General features: G+C 34.7%; 1 protein-coding gene across 1 annotated transcript; it reads left to right on the top strand.

Annotated features, from left to right (window-relative positions):
• Positions 1-3,198: 3,198 nt before the first annotated feature.
• LOC106055330 (uncharacterized) lies at positions 3,199-16,602 on the top strand. The gene is made up of 9 exons (XM_056016058.1): positions 3,199-3,347; positions 3,850-3,883; positions 5,907-5,933; positions 7,430-7,459; positions 7,954-8,068; positions 8,573-8,664; positions 14,325-14,442; positions 14,983-15,074; positions 16,285-16,602. Exons 2-9 carry the CDS (start codon positions 3,865-3,867, stop codon positions 16,353-16,355), a joined length of 564 nt encoding a protein of 187 aa, XP_055872033.1. The 5' UTR covers positions 3,199-3,347; positions 3,850-3,864; the 3' UTR covers positions 16,356-16,602.
• The last annotated feature ends 5,848 nt before the right edge of the window (positions 16,603-22,450 follow it).

The raw sequence follows: 22,450 nt of genomic DNA on the forward strand, positions 1-22,450 counted from the left end.
CAGTGAATTGGCAGAATTTAGGTCATTGGTTATGTCTCTGTGGCATTTTACGTCTCGAGAGATGATCTTTTCCCTTTGCAACTTCTTGTGTGACTAAAGAGGCCAATCCTTGATACATAGCTGCGATCGCAGGTTGGGCATATATAATCACCAGGCGTCGTTGCATTTTCACCCTTCTTTCTGCTTCTGTTGTGTATGACATCTGCAATCTGTGACCCTTCCTTTATGCTCTCTCTCCACGTGGATCTGTCCAGTGCCACCTCTTCCCAGTTGCCAGTGTCGATTTTGAAGAGCTTCATGTCGCGTTTGCATACATCCGTATAACGTAAAAGTGGGCGACCAGCGGTTAATATGCATGACTAAATGCATGAAGCGTAGGACGTAATCATCTTCTTTTGAAGTAACGTCTGTATCATATAAGATAAGATTGGTACAAAGTCTGTGACATGTCAGATATGCATTAGCTTTGTTTAATTAAAAAAAAACAACAACGTGGTAAAAAAAAATAATTAGGCATTTACTGCAAAACTAGGAAACAACAGTTTTTGAGTTAGAGCCTAACCGTTTTCTGTGGCCAACATTTAATAAGGGTGTCACGTGGCAAACACAAAAATCATCTTACTAAACTTTCAATTGCAAATATGAAGTATACTTTGATAAAGTTGGTCAGGCCCGGGGGGGGGGGGGGTTCTCTAAAACATCTCAATGTGAAGCTTAAAACCATTATTTATATATATATTTTCTACATGTGTAGCATCAAAGGATCCTTAGAATAATAAAATGTTTAATTGTAGTTTCGTTTATAAAAAAAAAAAATTAGTCCTTTAAAAGTAATATTTTACTACAGAATGTATCATACTCTGGGGCGCGCCCTTCTAATGGCGGGGAGGGGGGGCGAAATAATGTTTATTCATTAATTAAAAATGTCATCATTACCAATTCTGAAATTAAAATAATGTTATTAAAAGGCATCGTTTTCACTTCTAAGTAGAGCTGCTCAGGTGTACATAACGTGTTGGCGACCTGCGTCTGCAACATGACACACTCAAAGGTTTTAGTTTTCATGGAGGTTTCAACACTAGATTATATGAATTTTAATACATAAAACACGTTTCTGAATTTTTTAGTATGTCAGAAAAATCGATTTCATTTCTATGTCATTTTGTCCGCTTTTTTGCGTGCCCCCCTCCCCAAAAAAAAAAAAAACGTAACAAAGAAACAAAAAATAAAAATAAAATATAAAAATATAAAATACGTTTAAAAAAAGCTTATAAGAAGAAACAAGTTCCTTTAATTGTAAAGTGGCTTTAATTGTAAAGCATTTAATGGTAACATATGTACAAGGCTTACATTTATATAAGAGCAACTCCACCCGATGTTCTTTCCTTACCCTTCTTTACAACAATTGTATCCATTATTTTGGATCAGTCTTGTAACTCAATTTGTAATAGACCTAGACTAACAATAATAAATCTTTACTATGAAAAATAATTTACCCATTGTTTTTGTTTAGCGCTACTTCGTGCTTTTCTCTTTCTCAATGTGCTGTCACCTATTTTCTAAATCTGTAGGGAAAAGGTTCCGCAAGGTTGTTAACGCCGGAAGTGGTAATGGTCTTAAGCCCATCATTACCTACAAAGTGCTTCCAATGGCATGCGTCTCAAATAGCCTCTGACAACCAGTCCAACTCCTGCCCCTCACGTGTGGCTCAGTTACTGAGCCTGGCGGAACCGTTACCACAGACAGGAGAAGGGGCAAAGGCGAGCAACTGGCGCCTAAACCAGTAAGCTTCGGGCAGGAGGGGCTCGTTAGCCTTGGTTGGCTACCCATCTAGGAGAAGGAAAACTCTGAATCCAAACCTCCGCTGCCCTGCGGCTATACCCAAACACGGGAAAGGCTTCGGGAGACAACCCTGAGGAAAAATCAGGAGCTGGTGACCCTTAGGCAGACTGTGGCACACCGTTCTACAGTCTGGAAGATCCTGCGGCGCTACTGATCCCAAACTGTATTGGATACTCCGTTTCTTTGGTCACATCAGCTGAGCGGAGAGGGGGGAACTGCTGTGTGGGCGACATCGTTCCGACCATAAACAATGCCCAGGCTTTCATCTCACTTGCTCTGAGATGAACCATAGTCGTTCTACGACTGAAGGAGGCCAATGATTGATGGAAAAGGAATGACTGAGGGAGAAAGATGGGGGTATCTGTGTGAAGGTTACCCTTGTAGCTTTTAAAATGCATTTTATTAAAACAAAATTCTACGAGTTGAATTCGAACTCAAGGACTAAAGCTTCCTCAAGCTCCCGAAGCCAAGACACACTAACCACTGAGCTAATTGGTTAATATTTTTTTTTATTGATTCTTGTGTTGTCAGGTAACATAAAGCATTATGGAGGTCAGCGAAAAAAAAAAAGTAACGATGTGGTAACATTAGTTCACTAGATTGGAAAAACAGTGTTAGTTCAGGTAAAGTGATGGTAGCAAGCATTAGCTCACTTGATGGGAAAAACAGTGTTAGTTCTCTTAAAGTGATGGTAATATTAGTTCACTTGATGGGAAAACAGTGTTAGTTGTGTTAAAGTGATGGTAGCAAGCGTTAGTTCACTTGATGGGAAAACAGTGTTAGTTCTCTTAAAGTGATGGTAACATTAGTTCACTTGATGGGGAAAACAGTTTTAGTTTAGCTAAAGTGATGGTAGCAAGCATTAGTTCACTTGATGGGAAAACAGTGTTAGTTCAGTTAAAGTGATGGTAGCAAGCATTAGTTAACTTGATAGGAAAACAGTGTTAGTTCACTTAAAGTGATGGTAACATTAGTTCACTTGATGGGAAAACATTGTTAGTTATGTTAAAGTGATGGTAACATTAGCTTATTTGATGCGAAAATAGTATTAGCTCAGTTGATGTGAAATTTATGTATTTCAATTGATAGTCTAAGTGAGAAACGAAATCAAGAAAAATAATTCTTCTCGCCAAGATTTGTTTATGTAACAGCTATTAAATCTAGACACATTTCAACTGATAACTGATACCAACGTGCAAAATAAAACTAGCCTAGATTATTAGTTACAAAAAAACAACAACATACCTTAAGTTAACCAATCTTTTTTTTTTTAGCACGCTACTCGCAAGGCCTTAGTTTTCATGGTGTCCAAGTATTAAAAAAAAATTATTAAGTTTTGGAGTGACTGGGTGTGGGTGAAGACATGTGAATCAGCTAGCACGCCTTCAAACGGAACATCAGGTCATGCCTTTGCATGACGGGTATAAAAACTGAGGCCATTTCGGGCAACACCATACTAACACACACATTTCAAGAGCGCCAAGGTTTGCGTTGGATTGGCTCGAGTAAGGATCTAACATAAAAATATTTCCCGATGGCAATGTGGATTTTTCAAATCAATTTTTGTAAAAATTAGAAAAAAAGGAAAAATTACCAAAGAAAAAAAATAAAATAACTAGAATATATTTTTTTTAAACACATAAAATTATATTTCATTCTAATTTTCTTTAGCATTTATAGAAATGTCTTTTTTTAATTGAATTTTATCGAAACCCAAACTAATTTGCTATAAGAAGATGAATTTAAAAATATTTTTTAAAAAGTTCAGTACTTATAGTAAAATAATAAAGAATTATACTTAAGATTTGCATTATTCTTTTACATTTAGCTCAGTGAAACTAGTTATGTTATCACTTTATAGTGGCATTATTTTAAAAAAATTTATACATTTCACATTAAAGTAATTCAAAGTCATTACAATAAATGGCAGCCTAGGGCTTGAAATCTTTTTTGATGTTTTATATGAGCCACTTAGTTATAGCTTTTGTTTTTCCACATGTGATCCAGAGATCGCAGAGTAACATGGCAAACCAAATTCTATGTGAGTATTCTATTTGATGAAATACTAATTAATCTATATATATATATATATATATATATATATATATATATATATATATATATATATATATATATATATCTGTGGCATTTTACGTCTCGAGAGATGATCTTTTCTCTAAAGAGGCCAATCCTTGAAATACAGCTTCGGTCGCAGGTTGGGCATATGTGATCACCAGGCGCCGTTGCATTTCACCCTTCTTTCTGCTTCTGTTGTGTAGGGCATCTGCAATCCGAGACCCTTCCTTTATGCTCTCCATGTGGATCTATCAAGTGCCAATTTTTTTCCACCTGCAAGTGTCGATTTTGTAGAGCTTCAGTTCGCGTTTGCATACATCCGTATATCGTAAAAGTGGGCGACCAGCGGCTCTTCTGCCTTCTATTAGATCGCCATACAGAATGTCTTGTGAAAGTCGACCTGCTAGCATTCTACGAACGTGGCAAAGCCACCAAGCCGTCTGCTGCTGATAACAGAGCATATTTATATATATAAATATATATATGCAAGTGATGCGCCCAGATAAGTCAGTGGTTTTAATTTCTTTTTGAGACGGGGCAGAATCCGGTACTGTTGTATTCAGCGTTGTTTAAACCGCCTTGCAGCAGCAGCAGCAAAGTTTCCTCTCCGGGGTGCAGTTCTGGACTTTAGATAAAATGGACATGGGTGGACATTGTTTTAACTGACATAGAACAGAGCACCTGGCGGCAGGTTTCTTCGGAACGAGACAGCTGGAGGTCACTTACAAAGCCCGTGGGAGACATATTAGAGACCAATAGAAAATCCACTGCCATGGACAGACTTAAAGGGCGAAAACAAAATCTGAATCGACCAAGGGCGGACAATGGTTATGACTGCGCTGGGAGGGGCAAAATATGTATATCATTGCTGGGGGCTGCTTAGCCATGTGAAATAATGCACTCCTGTATTACTCCTTGGACTTCTAGACAAGTCTTAGTATTATGTATTTAATTTAAGGATAATGTTTGATACAAACAATATGTATTAGGGAAAAAAAAATTTTTTTAAAACAATTTTCAATGACATAAGCCAGTGTTCCCAAACTTTTGATCTATGCATACGAATGTTAAATTTTTCGTAACAATGAATACCACTCGTTCACAACCCACTCCCCCCTCAAAAAGTATTTATTTTAATAACAATCAAAATATATTATTTGCATATATACTAAATAACAATGAACGAATAATAGACCTATTCATAATAAAATATAAATAAAAGTTATAGTATAAATAACATATCTGGATCAATAAAAAGGTTGATAGTGTTTGTACTGAGATAACAGATCTTCAGAATTTGGTTCCCTGGTTGTTAATTTTAATTCGAGATGCTGAAGAAAGCAGCCTAATATACAAAGACAATCTAACAAAAAAATAAGATTTAAAACTTCTTAATACTTTATTCAGCATAATTAATGAGGTGCTAATCGTACCCCTGGGCTTACGCGTACCCCACTTTGGAAACACTGACATACGATTTGATATCCCAAGTAGATACAGAATTGACGTATCTCCAAAACATAAACATTAGAAATGTAGCAGCAGGCAAAGTTCACGAGTGAAACTACTTATCATTATACACTGGTTGGTAGCAGACGGTGTGGGTGATAGGAGTTGCAAGTCAGATATACAAAACTAATGTCTACGTGCTGCACATTCCCACTCTCACAAGAGTGATTCGTGATTGTGATTCGTACGTCTTATCGTCACTTTCTCCTGTCTTTTTGAGACTTTGCCGTTGTCTCTCTCTCTCTCTTTCTCTCTCTCTCTCTCTCTCCATCTCTATCTCCCTCCCTCTCTCTTTCTCTCTCCCTCTCTCCCTATCTCCTTTTCTCTCTTTCCTTCTCTCTCTCTCTCATTTTTTCTCTCCTTCTCTCTCTCTCTCTCTCTCTTTCTTTCTCGCATTATGTGCTTTTCTCCAAGTTCATTCACTTTAAATAACAAACAAACCCTCTTAAAATTACTGAATTTTTTTTTAACTCTTTCAGTTGCAGCTTTGCTGATTGTGGCCATTGGTAAGATTTTAACGACGCTATTAGTTTTGCGTGCATGTCTGTCTGTCTGTCTGTCCGTCCCATTTAGATCCCAGAAACTAGAAGAGAAAAAGAGAATCGGACATCTTAATATTTTAGATCATTCAAAGTTGTGATGCAACGGCTACGTTTTTCTTTTCTAAAAGCGAAAAATCTAATTTTTAAAATCAATTATGCAAGCATTTTTTTCATAAAAATACACCATTTTTAAAACTATTCACTATTAATAGTAACAAACACTGGGGGTTTTTTAGTAAGGGAAACAAGAAACTGCCATTCGTCCAACACATTTATGCAAATGGTTTTAGAGTTTTGGTCAAAAATAATTTTTTTTTACAATTGTATTGCTAAGTTAGGTAAATTCTGTTGTACTAAATACTACATTTACAAAAAAAAATGTTAACTTTTCTAAAAACAGAAAAAATCTATTAACTATGCAAATAAGTTAGACATAATTTAAAACAATAATTAATAAGTAGTTTTTCATATTATCTCGTGAACTGTAACGGGCACTCCATACATGGATGTAAAACACAAAACTAAAGTAATTTTTTTTTACGGAAATGTTTTTTTCTTGAGGCTTTCAATAACAGATTGACCATTTACAAAACAATTAGATTAATTAGATACTCATTATAAGACATCCGTTAGGCCAGGTTCACCTCTAACTTCACATTCACTTTCACCTATCCCTTGGTCTGCTGGACCTTTGGGGCACCACACAGGATCTGTCAACCTTCTTTCTCCATTCTTCTCTGTCGTTTGCCTTTGATATAATTTCATTATGATATTCTTTCTGAAAATATTGAAACCTGCCTTTTTACCTGCCTGGGTGGACCACTTCTGGGGCAGATTTTGAGTTAGTGTTTCCACACAAACTGTCTTTGTAACCTTATTTATAGACGGTGTGAATTTCTTTTAGCTAAAAATACACACTAATAATAACATGAACTAGATAACATGTATAGTTCATTAACACTGACATATTCTGTACACCGGATAGCGATACGCCAAAATGGTTTTAATTTATGGATTTGCCTCCATGTAGTGGGCGTAGTGGCCGAGCTGTAAAATGCTTGGTCTCTGGTTCGAATCTCTGTGAAAAAGTGGAATTTTCAATTTTGGGATTTTTAGGACGCCCCTGAATCCACCCAAATCTAATGGTTACCTGGCATTAATTGGGGAATGTAAAGGTGGTTGGCTGTTGTGCTGGCCACATGGCACCCTCATTAAACATTGTCCAAAGAAACTGATGACCCTAAATTCAACAGGCCTATAGATCGCAATGTCTGAATGGGGTACTACTAAACATTTTTAATTGAAGATGCACACGTTTTGACTGAACCTATCAATAGGCCAAGGTTTTGATTTCAGGTTTTTGATTTCAGGTTTTTCATTTAAGGTTTTCGATTATATCAAAATTGATTTCATATAAACTGTGTATATGTAATATATGTTCATTTTATGTCCATTTCCAGGTTTAGTTACCGGCCAAACATCTTCTCGTCGTAAGTATTATAAATAATGTAGCCAAATAAAAATAAACGCTCAAATAAAGATTCATAAGTACAATGTAGAGACAACTTATATAGTACTAAGCTCATATAAACTCAGGAGGCGCGGTGGCTGAGTGGTAAAGAGCTGCCTTCCACCCCCCTCTCTCTCTATTTCTTATCATCTTGTACAGAGAACGGACTGCATCATAACGCTTTACCCTAACATACTTTTGACCGAGATATGTATCCCTTACGGTCTTACCTACAGATTTAAAAAAAAGTCTTAAATACAAAATCTTGATAATCTTCGGCTTTACAATCAGATATGTAGAACTTGATATCCGTGTTGCGCTTTTGTATTATATCATTCAATGGATTAGTGAATGAACTAATATTAGAGTGATACTGCGGAGGGTTACTAACATTTCTGCTAAATTTTTAAATTTACTGAAATTAAAACAAACTATATTGCTACAGAAAAGAAAAATATATTTTGTATTCATCAGAGTCATCTGAGGATCACATCCACGACCTGATTCGACAAGCAAAAGCTAAATGTGGCGATTGTCAAGATGCAGCAGACAAAGTCCTGGCCAGACCCGATAAGTCTGATATGTGCGAGTAAGTACTATTCACAAAGAATTAATTACTACAAGGTATTCGTGTATATGGCGCGCATTAGGTTTTTAAAAGATGAAAAGCCGCTGATAGTTTTGTGTCGTCTGTCTGTCAGTCTTGTCAAAGATCTAAAAAAAAAAAAAACTTGTAAAGCTAATGAAAATTATAATTTCTTCTTTTGTCAAATAAATTAAACGTAAAGTAAGGTGGAAAACTCATTATCGATAATAGATTGTTTAGAGTTTTAAGTGAAAAACAGCGCTAAATGATTAGCTGTAATCGATCTTTGACTTATTACTTTTAATATTTTTTGAAAATGTTAAAGTCTTGTTATCACTAATAAGTTGTTCGGTTGTTTTTAAGTGAGTACAGCGCCAAATGATTCTTTTAAATTTTATTACTTTATGCATTCAAAGCAAAACCATTGGCGATCAAGTGGGAACTGCCTCTATTTTTGTGTGACAAGACGTCACTTTGTAATCTTATGTTGTTTTTTTATTTCTGTAGTGCTGTAGACTTATATCAGGCGTGTGCCTTTTTCGCCTGTAATGGGGGCTCCAGTGTCAAATCTTTGTACACCCAAGCCCAGGACATTTGTGGTATGTTTATGTGCAGTGTTTTTTTTTTATAGAAAGCCATTAGGTAACTTAGGAGATTACAGTAAAAAATATTATAAAGTTGTATATAAGGTTAAGGCTAAAATGTAGACACTACCCTCATCCTTTTCCGGTTTATTTTTTAAACTTTGTTTTCTAAGCAGCTACCTTAGGAAATAAAATTCTCCAGTGACAGGGCTATTCATTCTTTGATATTGTCATCACATCGCTTTTTATGTCTTCCTCTTCTTCTTCTTCCTGGTACTGTTCCCTGAAGGAAGGACTTTGCGAACCCTGAGGACATAGCGTTTGAGTATACGTTTTTAGACAGAGGTTAGCAGTTCATCGTGGGGCCCAATAGCTGTATTAATTGTGATGAGGTCTTTCTAAGTGACACATAAGATCTTTCTGAAGCATGTTAATTCCATTGCTAGGGTTGTCCAGATTATTTTCAGTTTTTCAAGTGCTGCTCTAGACTTTTAAATTCTACATTTGTTCAACCAAAAAGAACTTATTTCTGATTAGCAAGAGGAAAACAAAGACTGAACTAGCTTTCTCTGGGGTATATAGACAAAATGGATTACTTATTTAACTAAAATATAATAATAATAACCCACCAAATTTGGGTTTAAATATAACTATAATATTCTTTCAAAGTTTAAATCAGGTTAGATTGATATTAGATCTAGATTTATATAATTAATTATTGGTTAGTTACGATACGCAGACTGGGAAGATCGTCGTAGTGCGCAGAGTTCCGAGGTACAGTTCTCTCAGCAAGTTTTAAGATCTACAGTAAATTTTATGACATAACTGGACCAGTAATTAGTATACTTAATTTGTTAACTGAATATACATTTAATTTGCAATTTGTAATCTCCTACAGTAATCTGAACTAAAAAGACTTGAAAGGGGATTTTAAGTTTAGTTTTCTTTGCTAATTAATGTATGGATAAACTGTAAGATAAAGTTTAATGGAAAATGAATAAAAAAAAAACAACAAAACAAAAAACTATAACAATTATAAAGTTTGGATTTATGAAATGTAAGCAAAAATATAACAAATTTGATATAGATCTAGATGTGTGTGTGTGTATATATATATATATATATATATATATATATATATATATATATATATATATATACCTCTCCCTCTCTCTCCTTCTCTCTCTGTATATATATATATATGTAGTGCTTTTTGTGACGGTACGCACCGGTACGCGTACCGGCACCTTTTTCAATATAGGGAAAAATTATTTATTTTCTTGTTTTTTTAACGTTTATTGGTAATTTATTTGTAGTTAAAAGTTAAACATATTTTTTTTTTGCAAAAAAAGCACAGTAGGCATATATATGTATATCATGGGCGTAGCCAGGGGGGGAATTGAAAGGGGGGGATCGGAATTTAGTGAATGATTTTTTCTTTGATTTTGTTTATTTTAGGTGAGATTTTAATACTAAACCATCAATTGCCCCAGCACAACCAATGAGGTTTTGAGTTTAAAACCCCTTATCAGGGGGTTTTGAGTTTAAAACCCCCTACCAGGGGGCTTCGAGTTTAAAAACCCCTACCAGGGGTTTTGAGTTTAAAACCCCCTACTAGGGGTTTTGAGTTTTAAACCCCCTACTTGGGGTTTTTGCAGTTACCCCCCCCCCCTCTTCTATAAAACAAAACAAAACAAAAATGCAAACGAAAATCGCCTAATTCCAAGAGCACAGTTAAGGGAGATTTTGATTTTAAAACCCCCTCCAAAATTTACGATAAACCCCCTCTTCAATTTAAAAAAAAGTTAATTACTCACTCAAAATGTTATGAGCGTAGCTAAATGTGTTTTGACTTTTAGTTTTTTGTTTAAACCCCACGTCAGCGGGGTTTGAAGGTAAAAAATACCTCTTTAATAATAAAAACAAAGCAAATTATAGACTCAAAATGTTTTGAGTGTAGTCATAGGGGTTTTGAGTTTAAACTCCCCTCCAGTGGAGTTTGAAGCTAAAAAGTACCTCTTCAATATAAATAAAAGCAAATTACACTAAAATCTATGAACGCAGCCAAAGGGCTTTTGAGTTTAAACCCCCCGCCAGGGGGGGTTTGAGGCTAAAAAATATATCTTCAGTGTAAGAAAAAAAGCAAATTACGCACTCAAAATGCTATGAGCGTTGCCAAAAGGGGTTTTGAGTTTAAACCCCCATTCAGAGGGGTTTAATGCTAAAAATACATCTTCAATATAAAAAAAAAAAGCAAATTACACACTAAAATTATTTGAGCGTAGCCAATCCGATCGGGGGTTTTGAGTTTAAACCCCTCTTCTACAGATGGCGTTTGTTTAATGTTTGAAACCCCTCCAGATGGTTTTGAGTTTAAGATCCCCCTACAGAGCATTTTGAGGTGGAAAACCCCCAACAGATGATTTAGACGATAAAACTTCTCTTTTCGATATAAAATCTAAAGCAAACTACAGTCACTTAATTCCAAGAGCGTATTCACTAGTGGTTACACATTTTTACCAGTGGCAGGGCTCCCTTAATAAACTGCAGTGAATAGTCATCTGCCGAAAATGAAAAACACTAAATGTGGCTCAACAAAGATGGCTAAGACAGAATTTAGGAGTCAGTTATAGAGATCGGGTTTAAATCAAGGAAATCCTATGCCGAACTGGGAGTCGACCCCTTAGTAAGATTGTGAGAGAGCGACGCATGAGGTTTGCGGGACATGTTCTCCGACAAAATGAATTACGCATAAGAAAAGTTGTAATGATATCCTAGTACAACTTGACGCCACTCATTCATTGAGGTCCTCATGGCAGGTGGGAAGAGGCTTCAGACATTACCAGTGACAGATTTTTATGGAAACAGCTTGGCGTCAAATGTTCCGAACGGCGCGGTAGGGTCTAACTCAGTAAGAATAGCACATTAGGTTTTGAAATAAAGCTTTTTAATAGCAGGAAAATGCACTGTAGATACCTCAGAATATGCATTTTGTTGGCTTTCAAAACCAGAAATAGTGCTTGGCGGCGGGGCTTCGCCCCGCGCTGGGGGAGCTCCTAGTGCTCTCCCAGACCCCCTTGCTAGTATTGGCGGGGAATCTACAATTTTTCCACAAACTCATGGAAGAACCTATTCTAGGGCACAATAAATGTCATCCGAAAGAATGAAGGGTCAGAATGCAATAAAGATTATGTACACACACACACACACATAAATACATATTTTAAAAAATTTCGCGGGGGGGGGGGGTGGGAGAAAAAAATCCTCCCCCCTCCCCCACGAAAAAAAATCCTGGCTACGCCCATGATGTATATATATATATAGAGAGAGAGAATATGTATTTGGGTAGTGGACATAATGAAATCTTCGCTTCCTTTCAGATGGCGCCAATGTTGTCCAGGTTTCAGTTCTAACACTTCTCTTGGCAGTGTTGGCCAGATTTTTAATTTAGGACTTAACAGTTTCAAAACTACAAACAGTTGTTTGTGAAAACTTCTCAAAACTAATCTCTGCACTTTGTTAGCTGAAAGCTGTTAAAATAAAAACACCATAACGAAGTGTCCATTATTTTTGGTGTCCCCAACAGTATAGCAGGTTTTACACACTTGTTTTAAGTAATAACTTTTAAAGTTTTAACTGGCATTTAGATTTAAAAGTTTACTTTAAGTTAACACAAGGAAATAGAAAGTCCATACAATAAAAACCATATATTTTGCACTTTTCTCGACTGTTATCCATATTTTTGAACTTTATTTTGTATTATATTGATATACTTTTTGTTGTTTATTTTTAATGTATTTTTTTTATTCAATTTGGCAACGTATGGTCAAAATGAAATGATAGAATGATAACGCCTGTGTTAAGAAACAGGAAAACAATACATGATAAAAAAAAATCCAAGCGTTTGATTCATTTCTTTTGTTTTGTAGCCTTGTTGAATATTCATTCTCTTTTTTTTTTTTATTAAATTCAATTAAATATGAGTTTGAAATAAAATTCTGAATCAATATTCTCTCAGTCGTTTTATTTTTTGCATTCTGTTTATTCAATGCTATTCTGCTGTCAAAATAATTTGGTTGATGATTTAGATACAACATACATACATAATAAGTCATAGGATGTGAACGAAATATGTTTGTCTGTGCACGTATAAGCTTTGTTTTTGTTTTCTTGATATGTATGTGTAGTGTGTACACATAACCGTGTTTACATGCATGTCGGTGTTCTAATGTGTACGGGAACACTTTGCCATAAAATGGAAAGAATATAAGGACAACACAACAACCAACCGTCTTTGCTTTCCCCGATCAAAATCGTTATAGCCAATTTCAAGAACCGTGTCCACCCAAAATGTTTCCATCTATTTTTGACGATGAATGTGCTACCTGAATAGAGGAATTGTAAAAACGGCTTTCACATAACATCTAGTTCTAACTGTAATACTAGTTCACTACTGCTTAACCATATTTACTTATAGATAAGTCTGTTTAGACTAACAACAGCTAAGTCTCTAATACTATAATGCTAAGTCTAAGCCAACCTTTTCATTAATCCTAGACTTTAACGTTTCCTAATCTCAAGTACTGAAAGACAAATCACACAGAGCAGTTAAGCAAGCACGTCACTTCTAAACAGTATTCTGAACGTGGTAACAAATGTTCAATAGATACAAATCTCTTTTTTTGCCATTTATGACGCTGATAGGCCGAACTATCTAAACAATTGAAATATAGTTACTTTTACTTTAAAGTGTCGGAGTTACGAATAAGAACATATGTGTAATTTAAAAGTAAAAGTAAATTTTCCCTTTCAGACATTGCGATCTATGGTGCAGATGATGTTAAGACCATCTGTTTCTATGGCCAACGTTTAAAGAGCAGGGTGTCATGTGGCCGGCACAAAGAACAACCGTCTTTACTTTCACCAACTAAAGTTAGGTACCCTATAGAGTTTTTGTTTGTTTTACATAATTCGGATGTTCCTTCAGAGTTGAAGATAGTTTACTTCCTAGTCCAAACCTCCCCCAGGACGACGGGGGACGGGAGCGGGCAGGGTTTGAACCCTCGACCGTCGATAAATCCGAACAACAGTCCAGCGCGCAAACCGCACGACCAGGCAGCCAGTTGGGTCGACTCAGGGACCCCTAGAAATTCTGGAATTCAATGTCTCAGTTTTCGAACCCAGAACCACTCAGCCACTGCGCCCCTTGTGTGACCATATGTCTGAGTTAAAAGCTAATACTTATGTCTGAGCTAAGAGTGGGTACTTATGTCTGAGCTAAGAGAGGGGAATGGGTACCTGTCTCTGTCTATATAAAAGTAAAAATGATTCCAGCCGAATAAGTCATAAAGAATTTAACTTAAGGCAATCACTGCATATAGTTTTATTAGTTTATTGTTTAGGCCTACAAGTAGTTGGTACCTTTAATTGGTCTTACCTACAGCTTTAAAAAAAGTCTTAAATACAAAATCTTGCTAATCTTCGGCTTTACAATCAGATATGTAGAACTTGATACCCGTGTTGCGCTTTTGTATTATATTATTCTATGGATTAGTGAATGAACTAATATTAGAGTGATACTGCGGAGGGTTACTAACATTTCTGCTAAATTTTTAAAACTGACAGAAATTAAAACAAACTATATTGCTACAAAAATAAAACTATTTTGTATTCAGCAGAGTCATCTGAGGATCACATCCACGACCTGATTCGACAAGCACGAGCTAAATGTGGCGAATGTCATGATGCAGCAGACAAGGTCCTTGCCAGACCCGATAAGTCTGATATGTGCGAGTAAGTACTATTCACAAAGTACTAATTACTACAAGGTTTTCGTGTATATGGCGCGCATTAGGTTTTTAAAAATATTCCAAATAATTTATTTTGTGTGTGTGTGTGGCTTCAGTACGATGAAAAGCCTCTGTTAGTTTTGTGTCGTCTGTCTGTCAGTCTTGCCAAAGAACTAAAAAAAATTTGAAAAAGCTGTTGATAAGCTAATTTCTTGTCAAATAAATGAAACGTAAAGTAAGGTAGAAAACTCATTATCGATAATAGATTGTTTAGAGTTTTAAGAGAAAAACAATGCTAAATGTTTAGCTGTAATCGATCTTTGACTTTTTACTTTTAGTTTTCTTGGAAAAGGTTAAAGTCTTGTTATTACTAATAAGTATTTCGGTTTGTTTTTAAATGAGTACAGCGCAAAATGATTCTTTTAAATGCTTATATTTTATGCAATCAAAGAAAAACCATTGGCGATCACGTGGGAACTGCCTCTAATGTTGTGTGACAATACAAATTCATTTTGTAATCTTGTTGTTTTTTTTATTTCTGTAGTGCTGTAGACTTATATCAGGCGTGTGCCTTTTTCGCCTGTAATGGGGGCTCCAGTGTCAAATCTTTGTACACCCAAGCCCAGGACATTTGTGGTATGTTTATGTGCAGTGTTTTTTTTTTATAGAAAGCCATTAGGTAACTTAGGAGATTACAGTAAAAAATATTATAAAGTTGTATATAAGGTTAAGGCTAAAATGTAGACACTACCCTCATCCTTTTCCCGTTTATTTTTTAAACTTTGTTTTCTAAAGCAGTTACCTTAGGAAATAAAATTCTCCAGTGACAGGGCTATTCATTCTTTGATATTGTCATCACATCGCTTTCTCTGTCTTCCTCTTCTTCTTCTTCCAGGTATTGCTCCCTGAAGGAAGGTCTTTGCGAGCCATGAGGCCAAAGCTTTTAAGTATACGTTTTTAGACAGGGGTTAGCAGGTCATCGTGGGGCCCAATAGCTGTATTAATTGTGATGAGGTCTTTCTAAGTGACACATAAGATCTTTCCGTAGTCTGTTAATTCCAATGCTGGGGTCGTCCAGATTATTTTGAGTTTTTCAAGTGCTGCTCTAGTCTTTTAAATTCTACATTTGTTCAACCAAAAATAATTTTTTTGATTAGCAAGAGGAAAACAAAGACTGAACTAGCTTTCTCTGGGGTATATAGTCAAAAAAGATTACTTATTTAACTATAATATAATAATAATAACCCACCAAATTTGGGTTTAAATATAACTATAATATTCTTTCAAAGTTTGAATCAGGTTAGATTGATATTAGATCTAGATTTATATAATTAATTATTGGTTAGTTACGATACGCAGACTGGGAACATCGTCGTAATGCGCAGAGTTCGAAGGTACAGTTCTCTCAGCAAGTTTTAAGATCTACAGTAAATTCATGACGTAACTGGACCAGTAATTAGTCTACTTAATTTGTAAACTGAATATACATTTAATTTGCAATTTGTAATCTCCTACAGTAATCTGAACTAAAAAGACTTGGAAGTGGACTTTAAGTTTAGTTTTCTTTGCTAATTAATGTATGGATAAACTCACTCTCTCTCTGTATATATATATATATATATATATATATATATATATATATATATATATATATATATATTTATATATATATATATATATATATATATATATATACAGTGCTTTTTTTGACGGTACGCACCTGTACGGCGTACCGGCACCTTTTTCATGTTTTTTAACGTTTATATATATATATATATAAAGAGAGAGAAAGAGAGAGAGTATGTGTGTGGGTAGTGGACATAATGAAATCTTCGCTTCCTTTCAGATGGCGCCAGTGTTGTCCAGGTTTCAGTTCTAACACTTCTCTTGGCAGTGTTGGCCAGATTTTTAATGTAGGACTTAACAGTTTCAAAACTACAAACAGTTATTTGTGAAAGCTTCTCAAAACTAATCTCTGCACTTTGTTAGCTGAAAGCTGTTAAAATAAAAACACCATAACGAAGTGTCCATTATTTTTGGTGTCCCCAACAGTATAGCAGGTTTTACACACTTGTTTTAAGTAATAACTTTTCAAGTTTTAACTGGCATTTAGATTCAAAAGTTTACTTTAACACAAGGAAATAGAAAGTCCATACAATAAAAACCATATATTTTGCACTTTTCTCCACTGTTATTCATATTTTTGAACTTTATTTTGTATTATATTGATATACTTTTGTTGTTTATTTTTAATGTATTTTTTTTATTCAATTTGGCAACGTATGGTCAAAATGAAATGATAGAATGATAACGCCTGTGTTTAGAAACAGGAAAACAACACATGAAAAAAAAAATCCAAGCGTTTGATTCATTTCTTTTGTTTCGTAGCCTTGTTGAATATTCATTCTTTTTTTTTATTAAATTCAATTAAATATGAGTTTGAAATAAAATTCTAGATCTATATTCTCTCAGTCGAGTTATTTTTTCCATTCTGTTTATTCAATGCTACTCTGCTGTCAAAATAGTTTGGTTGATGATTTAGATACAACATACATACATAATAAGTCATAGGATGTGAACGAAATATGTTTGTCTGTGCACGTATAAGCTCTGTTTTTGTTTTCTTGATATGTATGTGTAGTGTGTACACATAACCGTGTTTACATGCATGTCGGTGTTCTAATGTGTACGGGAACACTTTGCCATAAAATGGAAAGAATATAAGTACAACACAACAACCAACCGTCTTTACTTTCCCCGACCAAAATCGTTATAGCCATTTTCAAGAACCGTGTCCACCCAAAAAGTTTCCATCTATTTTTGATGATGAATGTGCTACCTGAATAGAGGAATTGTAAAAACGGCTTTCACATAACATCTAGTTCTAACTCTACTACTAGTTCACTACAGCTTAACCATTTTTACTTATAGATAAGTCTGTTTAGACTAACAACAGCTAAGTCTCTAATACTATAATTCCAAGTCTAAGCCAACCTTTTCAGTAATCTTAGCCTTTAACGTTTCCTAATCTGAAGTACTAAACGATAAATCACACAGCACAGCCAAGCTGGCACGTCACTTTTAAAACAGTATTCTGAACGTGGTGACAAATGTTCAATAGATACAAACCTTTTTTTTTACCATTTATGAAGCTGATAGGTCGAACTATCTAAACAATTGAAATATAGTTACTTTTACTTTAAAGTGTCTGAGTTACGAATAAGAACACATGTGTAATTTAAAAGTTAAAAATTAATTTTCCCTTTTAGACATTGTGATCTATGGTCCAGATGATGTTAAGACCATCTGTTTCTATGGCCAACGGTTAAAGAGCAGGGTGTCATGTGGCCAGCACAAAGAACAACCGTCTTTACTTTCCCCAACTAAAGTTAGGTACTGTCACCACCTCAAAGTTGGTGCCATAGAGTAGAAACCCTAATTCTGTATTGTGTATGTTAATTCCATATTGTGAATCTTATTCACAACCCATGTTGCACTAAGGTGAACACTTTTGACCTTAGGTGAACCAGGGAGTTAAAGGCAGTCAGTCCACATAGAGATCTTGTAGCAAACACTTGTATTGAGTCACTTAAGATATAAGCAGTAGAGTTAGATGTTTAAAGTAGTTGGTTATAGAATAAGTACTAAGTTGTGATATTCGTATATTACTGTTGGATTAATACTGACCATTCCTGGGTCGAATTGTATGGTGTATTCACTATGTGGTGTTATATTAAACTTATTGTATCTGCTACACCCAGCGTCATTTCATTATTCAGTGATTTGTAACAAGAACCCAATGTCACCACCACGCCTACATTGATAACCACAGCCACATTCATAACATATAAAATAAACACGGTGACATTAATGGTGTCAGAAGTGTCCAAAGTGCAAGCCATTCAGTGCCAGCAAACATTTATAGTGTCAAAAGTGTCAGCAAACAGCATTTATGGTGTCAGAAGAGGCCGAAAACGACATTTATGACAGCATTGTTCAAAGTCACTTTAACATGATATGCTGAGACAACCTGCGTGGACGAAACTAGACAACCCTGATCTTACAACCTGTGTGGGTGAAACTAGACAACCGTGATACTACAACCGGTGTGGGTGAAAATCTAGTACTACAAGTCATTCAAGTCATCGTTTGAAGACAGCTGATATATGGTCAGTCGAAGTAGCTGACATATTCAAGAATCATCTACATCGAGTGCTCGTCATAATTCTAATGACACACTCATATTGTCGCTGTCTAACAGCACAGTTAATAAGAGAGCGCTCTCACTCTTAGACCTCTCTTGTCGTCACTACCTAAGGTCATTTTAGTTATGTATATTTGTTTCAGCAACTGTACGAAACAGTGGATTACATATCAAGCACATGAATTATTTATTGGATTACTTGTCAACTATATGAATTGTTTAATGGATTATCTGTCAAACATCTGAAGTATTTAGTGAATTACTTATGAACTGTACTATTGTACTGTGGATTTAACAAGTGGATTTAACAAGTGGATTACTTATGAACTGTACCATTGTGCTGTGGATTTAGCAAGTGAATTACTTATGAACTGTACCGTTGTGCTGCGGATTTAGCAAGTGGATTACTTATGAACTGTACTGTGGACATATTTTATGTGGAGCATCACCGGAACTTTATGTACAAGTCAAGCATCAAGTGAATATTTAAGGGAAGTAACTTTAATTACCCTTTAGTATTATCAATATTGATTAGTTCTCTTTGAACTACACCACAATTTTTTTTCATTGTTTACATTTGTATTTATATATACATTTGACTTTAGGGACTAAATTTAATTATCTATTGAGTCTGAGCATTTATATTTTTTTTCAAGTAAGCATCCAGGTATTGGTAGGGACTCTTTAGATAAAGTAAATACTTGATCGTATAGCTGTATTAAGTTTGTATTTCGTCAAGTATCTATCATATTGTTAAACTCTTGTATTGATATTGTCTTGTTTACATCTGTTGAATTTTCTTTTGCGTCATAGTTATTTCTCATTGTAATTCTTTTGTCTACTATTTCTACTATCTTGTAATGTCTCTTTAAAGCAGACTGTTTAGTATCTATAGTGTATTTATGTTTGTCTAATTACTTATTAATATATATATTTATTTTACTTATTTCAACCTATTTTTTATTGTTATCAACACTACACTACACACTTGATACACTATGGGATATATTTTGATTTGAGATTGTGACAAGATTGATTGTATATATATATACTTTGAGCACATTGAACTATTTTGATACTATTGATACATTGATCACTATTTATCAGACTAATAAGGCTCACATAATTGTGAATTATTTGTTGCAATAAATTTTTATATTGCAAGTGGAGATACTAGAAATACATAATCACATAATTGATCAGTAAAGTATTACATTACGAACTAGACAAAGTACCAAGAATAACTTAAGATACCTCATAACCTCAATTGTTTCGCACAAAATATATATCTACTATTACCTGTAATTACTATTTGAGCAATAATAAGTATTTATAGTACAATATTCATTTACAACTACCTAGTGTACACATATCTATTAATTAACTATATTACTAATTTGAATCTTTGAAAATGGCTGAGTATGAAAAACTAATAGAGATAGTGGATAAACTAAAGTTAAAAGAAGATGATAGAGCTGCATTCATTAAAATTGAAATAGATAGAATTAGAGTAGAAAAAGACAAGCAACGGGAAGAAAGGCTACATGAAAGAAGACTGAGAGAGAAAGAACAAGAAAACTTAGAGAAAGAAAAAGAACGCCAGCATGAAATAAAATTAAAAGAACATGAAGAAAAAATGGCCAAGCTAGCAAAAGAAAATAAAGACAATTCAGCAAGTCAAACTTCATCTCATCATCAGTATCATAGCAAATTTAGGAACTTTGACCCAAAAGAAGACACATTGGAAAATTTCATAATTCAATTTGAATACATCTGTCAAACAGCAAATATGAATAGTGCACAAATGGCTCAACAACTTCTAGCTAACCTAAGAGGTGAACCACTAAACATCATCGACACACTAACTATGGAGCAAAGAAAAGACTACAACACAGTAAAACAAAGACTAATTGAACATTTTGGCAAAACGGAGGAGCACTATCGAAAACTTTTTAGGGAAATAAAACTAGCCAAGAATGCAGATTTAAAAAGAACAATACATGACATGCGCCAGAACATGACAAAGTGGCTACAACTCGCAAACTGTAACTTAGATGACCCCAAACAGATCTTAGATTTTTTTCTCATTGAGAATGTGCTAATTAATGTTACAGATGCAGCATTCTCATTCCTGAAGGAGAGAAAAATAAAAAATGAAGCTGAATTGATATCAAACTTAACAACATACAAAGACTAACATCCAAACATCACCATTGACAAAAGGGAATTGTACAATGTAGCTGCAACAGTGACAGAAAACCATCCAAGAACTACAAATAAATTTAAATATGCCAAGAGCATACAATGTTTTTTCTGTGGCATATTGGGTCACACCAAAGCAGAGTGCAGAAAGGGAATGTCATCAGAAAAACAGCAATATTTAAATAGAAACCATACATATAGAAGAAATAACAAAAATTACCAGAGCTTCAGTCCTAACTATAATAGATCCTATCAACAACAATATAACAGAAGAACATGGCAAAGCTACAGTCCAACTAACAGTAGATCACATCAAACAAACAGAAGATGGCAAAACAACAGAATGTCTAGAAGAGACCAATTTCAAGATAGACAACATACTTACCACAATAACAATCATACCAGACAAAACATGGCAGCTGTAGCAAATGAAAGACCAATAGAATATGAAACAGTAGCATATATACAGACAAAGGTAGCCAAATTAAAAGTGTATCCTGCCTATGTGGATGGCATTAAGGTATATGCATTACGTGACAGCGGCTGCACCTCAATCATTGTAAAGAAATCACTAGTAAAACCTGAACAGATCCTAAAAGACAAGGTCACACTGACTTATGCGAATAAAGACTTATGGGAAGTATGTGAAACAGCATTAGTTTTCATTGAATCACCATGGTTCACTGGTCAATACAAAGCCATAGTAATGAACAACCCAGCTGAAGAACTAATTATAGGGAACATAGAGAATATAGTTGAACTGTCAGAAGAAGCCTTAGTAAAATGGGCTAATAGTGTGAATCAAGAAAACATTGAGTTAGCATCAACTACTAATTCACATGATTTCAACAATGTCAGTATACATGAAGCAACTAAACATAATCAGTCAATTGCAGATACAAATAAAGTAGATGTAGAATGTCAAACAATGTCAGTATACATGAAGCAACTAAACATAATCAGTCAATTGCAGATACAAATAAAGTAGATGTAGAATGTCAAACAGATTCTAGCACAACACTAAAAGTAACTAGTGAGATACAAACAGAGGAAGTATGCTCCTATACAAATGCTCATAGAGATGAATTCAGACCTCAATACAGAACTACTAATGAGAAAATGGCCTTAACATTTAAAAATAGTAAACAACTAGAACTCTATAGTGCATCAGTTAATGAACGTGATGTTAAGTGCATAATAGATGAAGAATCTACCACAACCTTTGTAGATAAATATTTAGTGAAGCAAGAGAATTATCTAAATGACATAGCTATTGTTACTATGCCCAATAGTAAAATCATACACTGTAAAACTGCTATGGTAGATATTACATCACCATGGATAAATGGGAAATTTAAGGTGGTTGTTCTAGAAAACACTATCTGTTCAATAATTATTGGAGCATATCCAAATTTGGTCAAACCTTGGGAAAAGCCACAAATTAGAACTAATCTATGTCTATACAAATTGCCTGGCAATTGTTCATTGGATGATATCTTATCTAGTGTTGAAAATGTATCTAGTAATTGTACCTATAGCAGTATTGAAGAGCATCCAAAATATGGCTATTTTATGTGGTTAGATAATAAAGATTTTGAGGAATACA

Source organism: Biomphalaria glabrata, chromosome 17 (assembly GCF_947242115.1).
Source record: "Biomphalaria glabrata chromosome 17, xgBioGlab47.1, whole genome shotgun sequence".
Taxonomy (NCBI): domain Eukaryota; kingdom Metazoa; phylum Mollusca; class Gastropoda; family Planorbidae; genus Biomphalaria; species Biomphalaria glabrata.

Bases quoted from the DNA above. Each gene is read 5' to 3' on its own strand.
- LOC106055330 (XM_056016058.1), top strand. The intron at 5,934-7,429 runs GTAAGATTTTAA...GTCCATTTCCAG, and splicing joins TTTGCTGATTGTGGCCATTG to GTTTAGTTACCGGCCAAACA. The intron at 8,069-8,572 runs GTAAGTACTATT...TTATTTCTGTAG, and splicing joins GATAAGTCTGATATGTGCGA to TGCTGTAGACTTATATCAGG.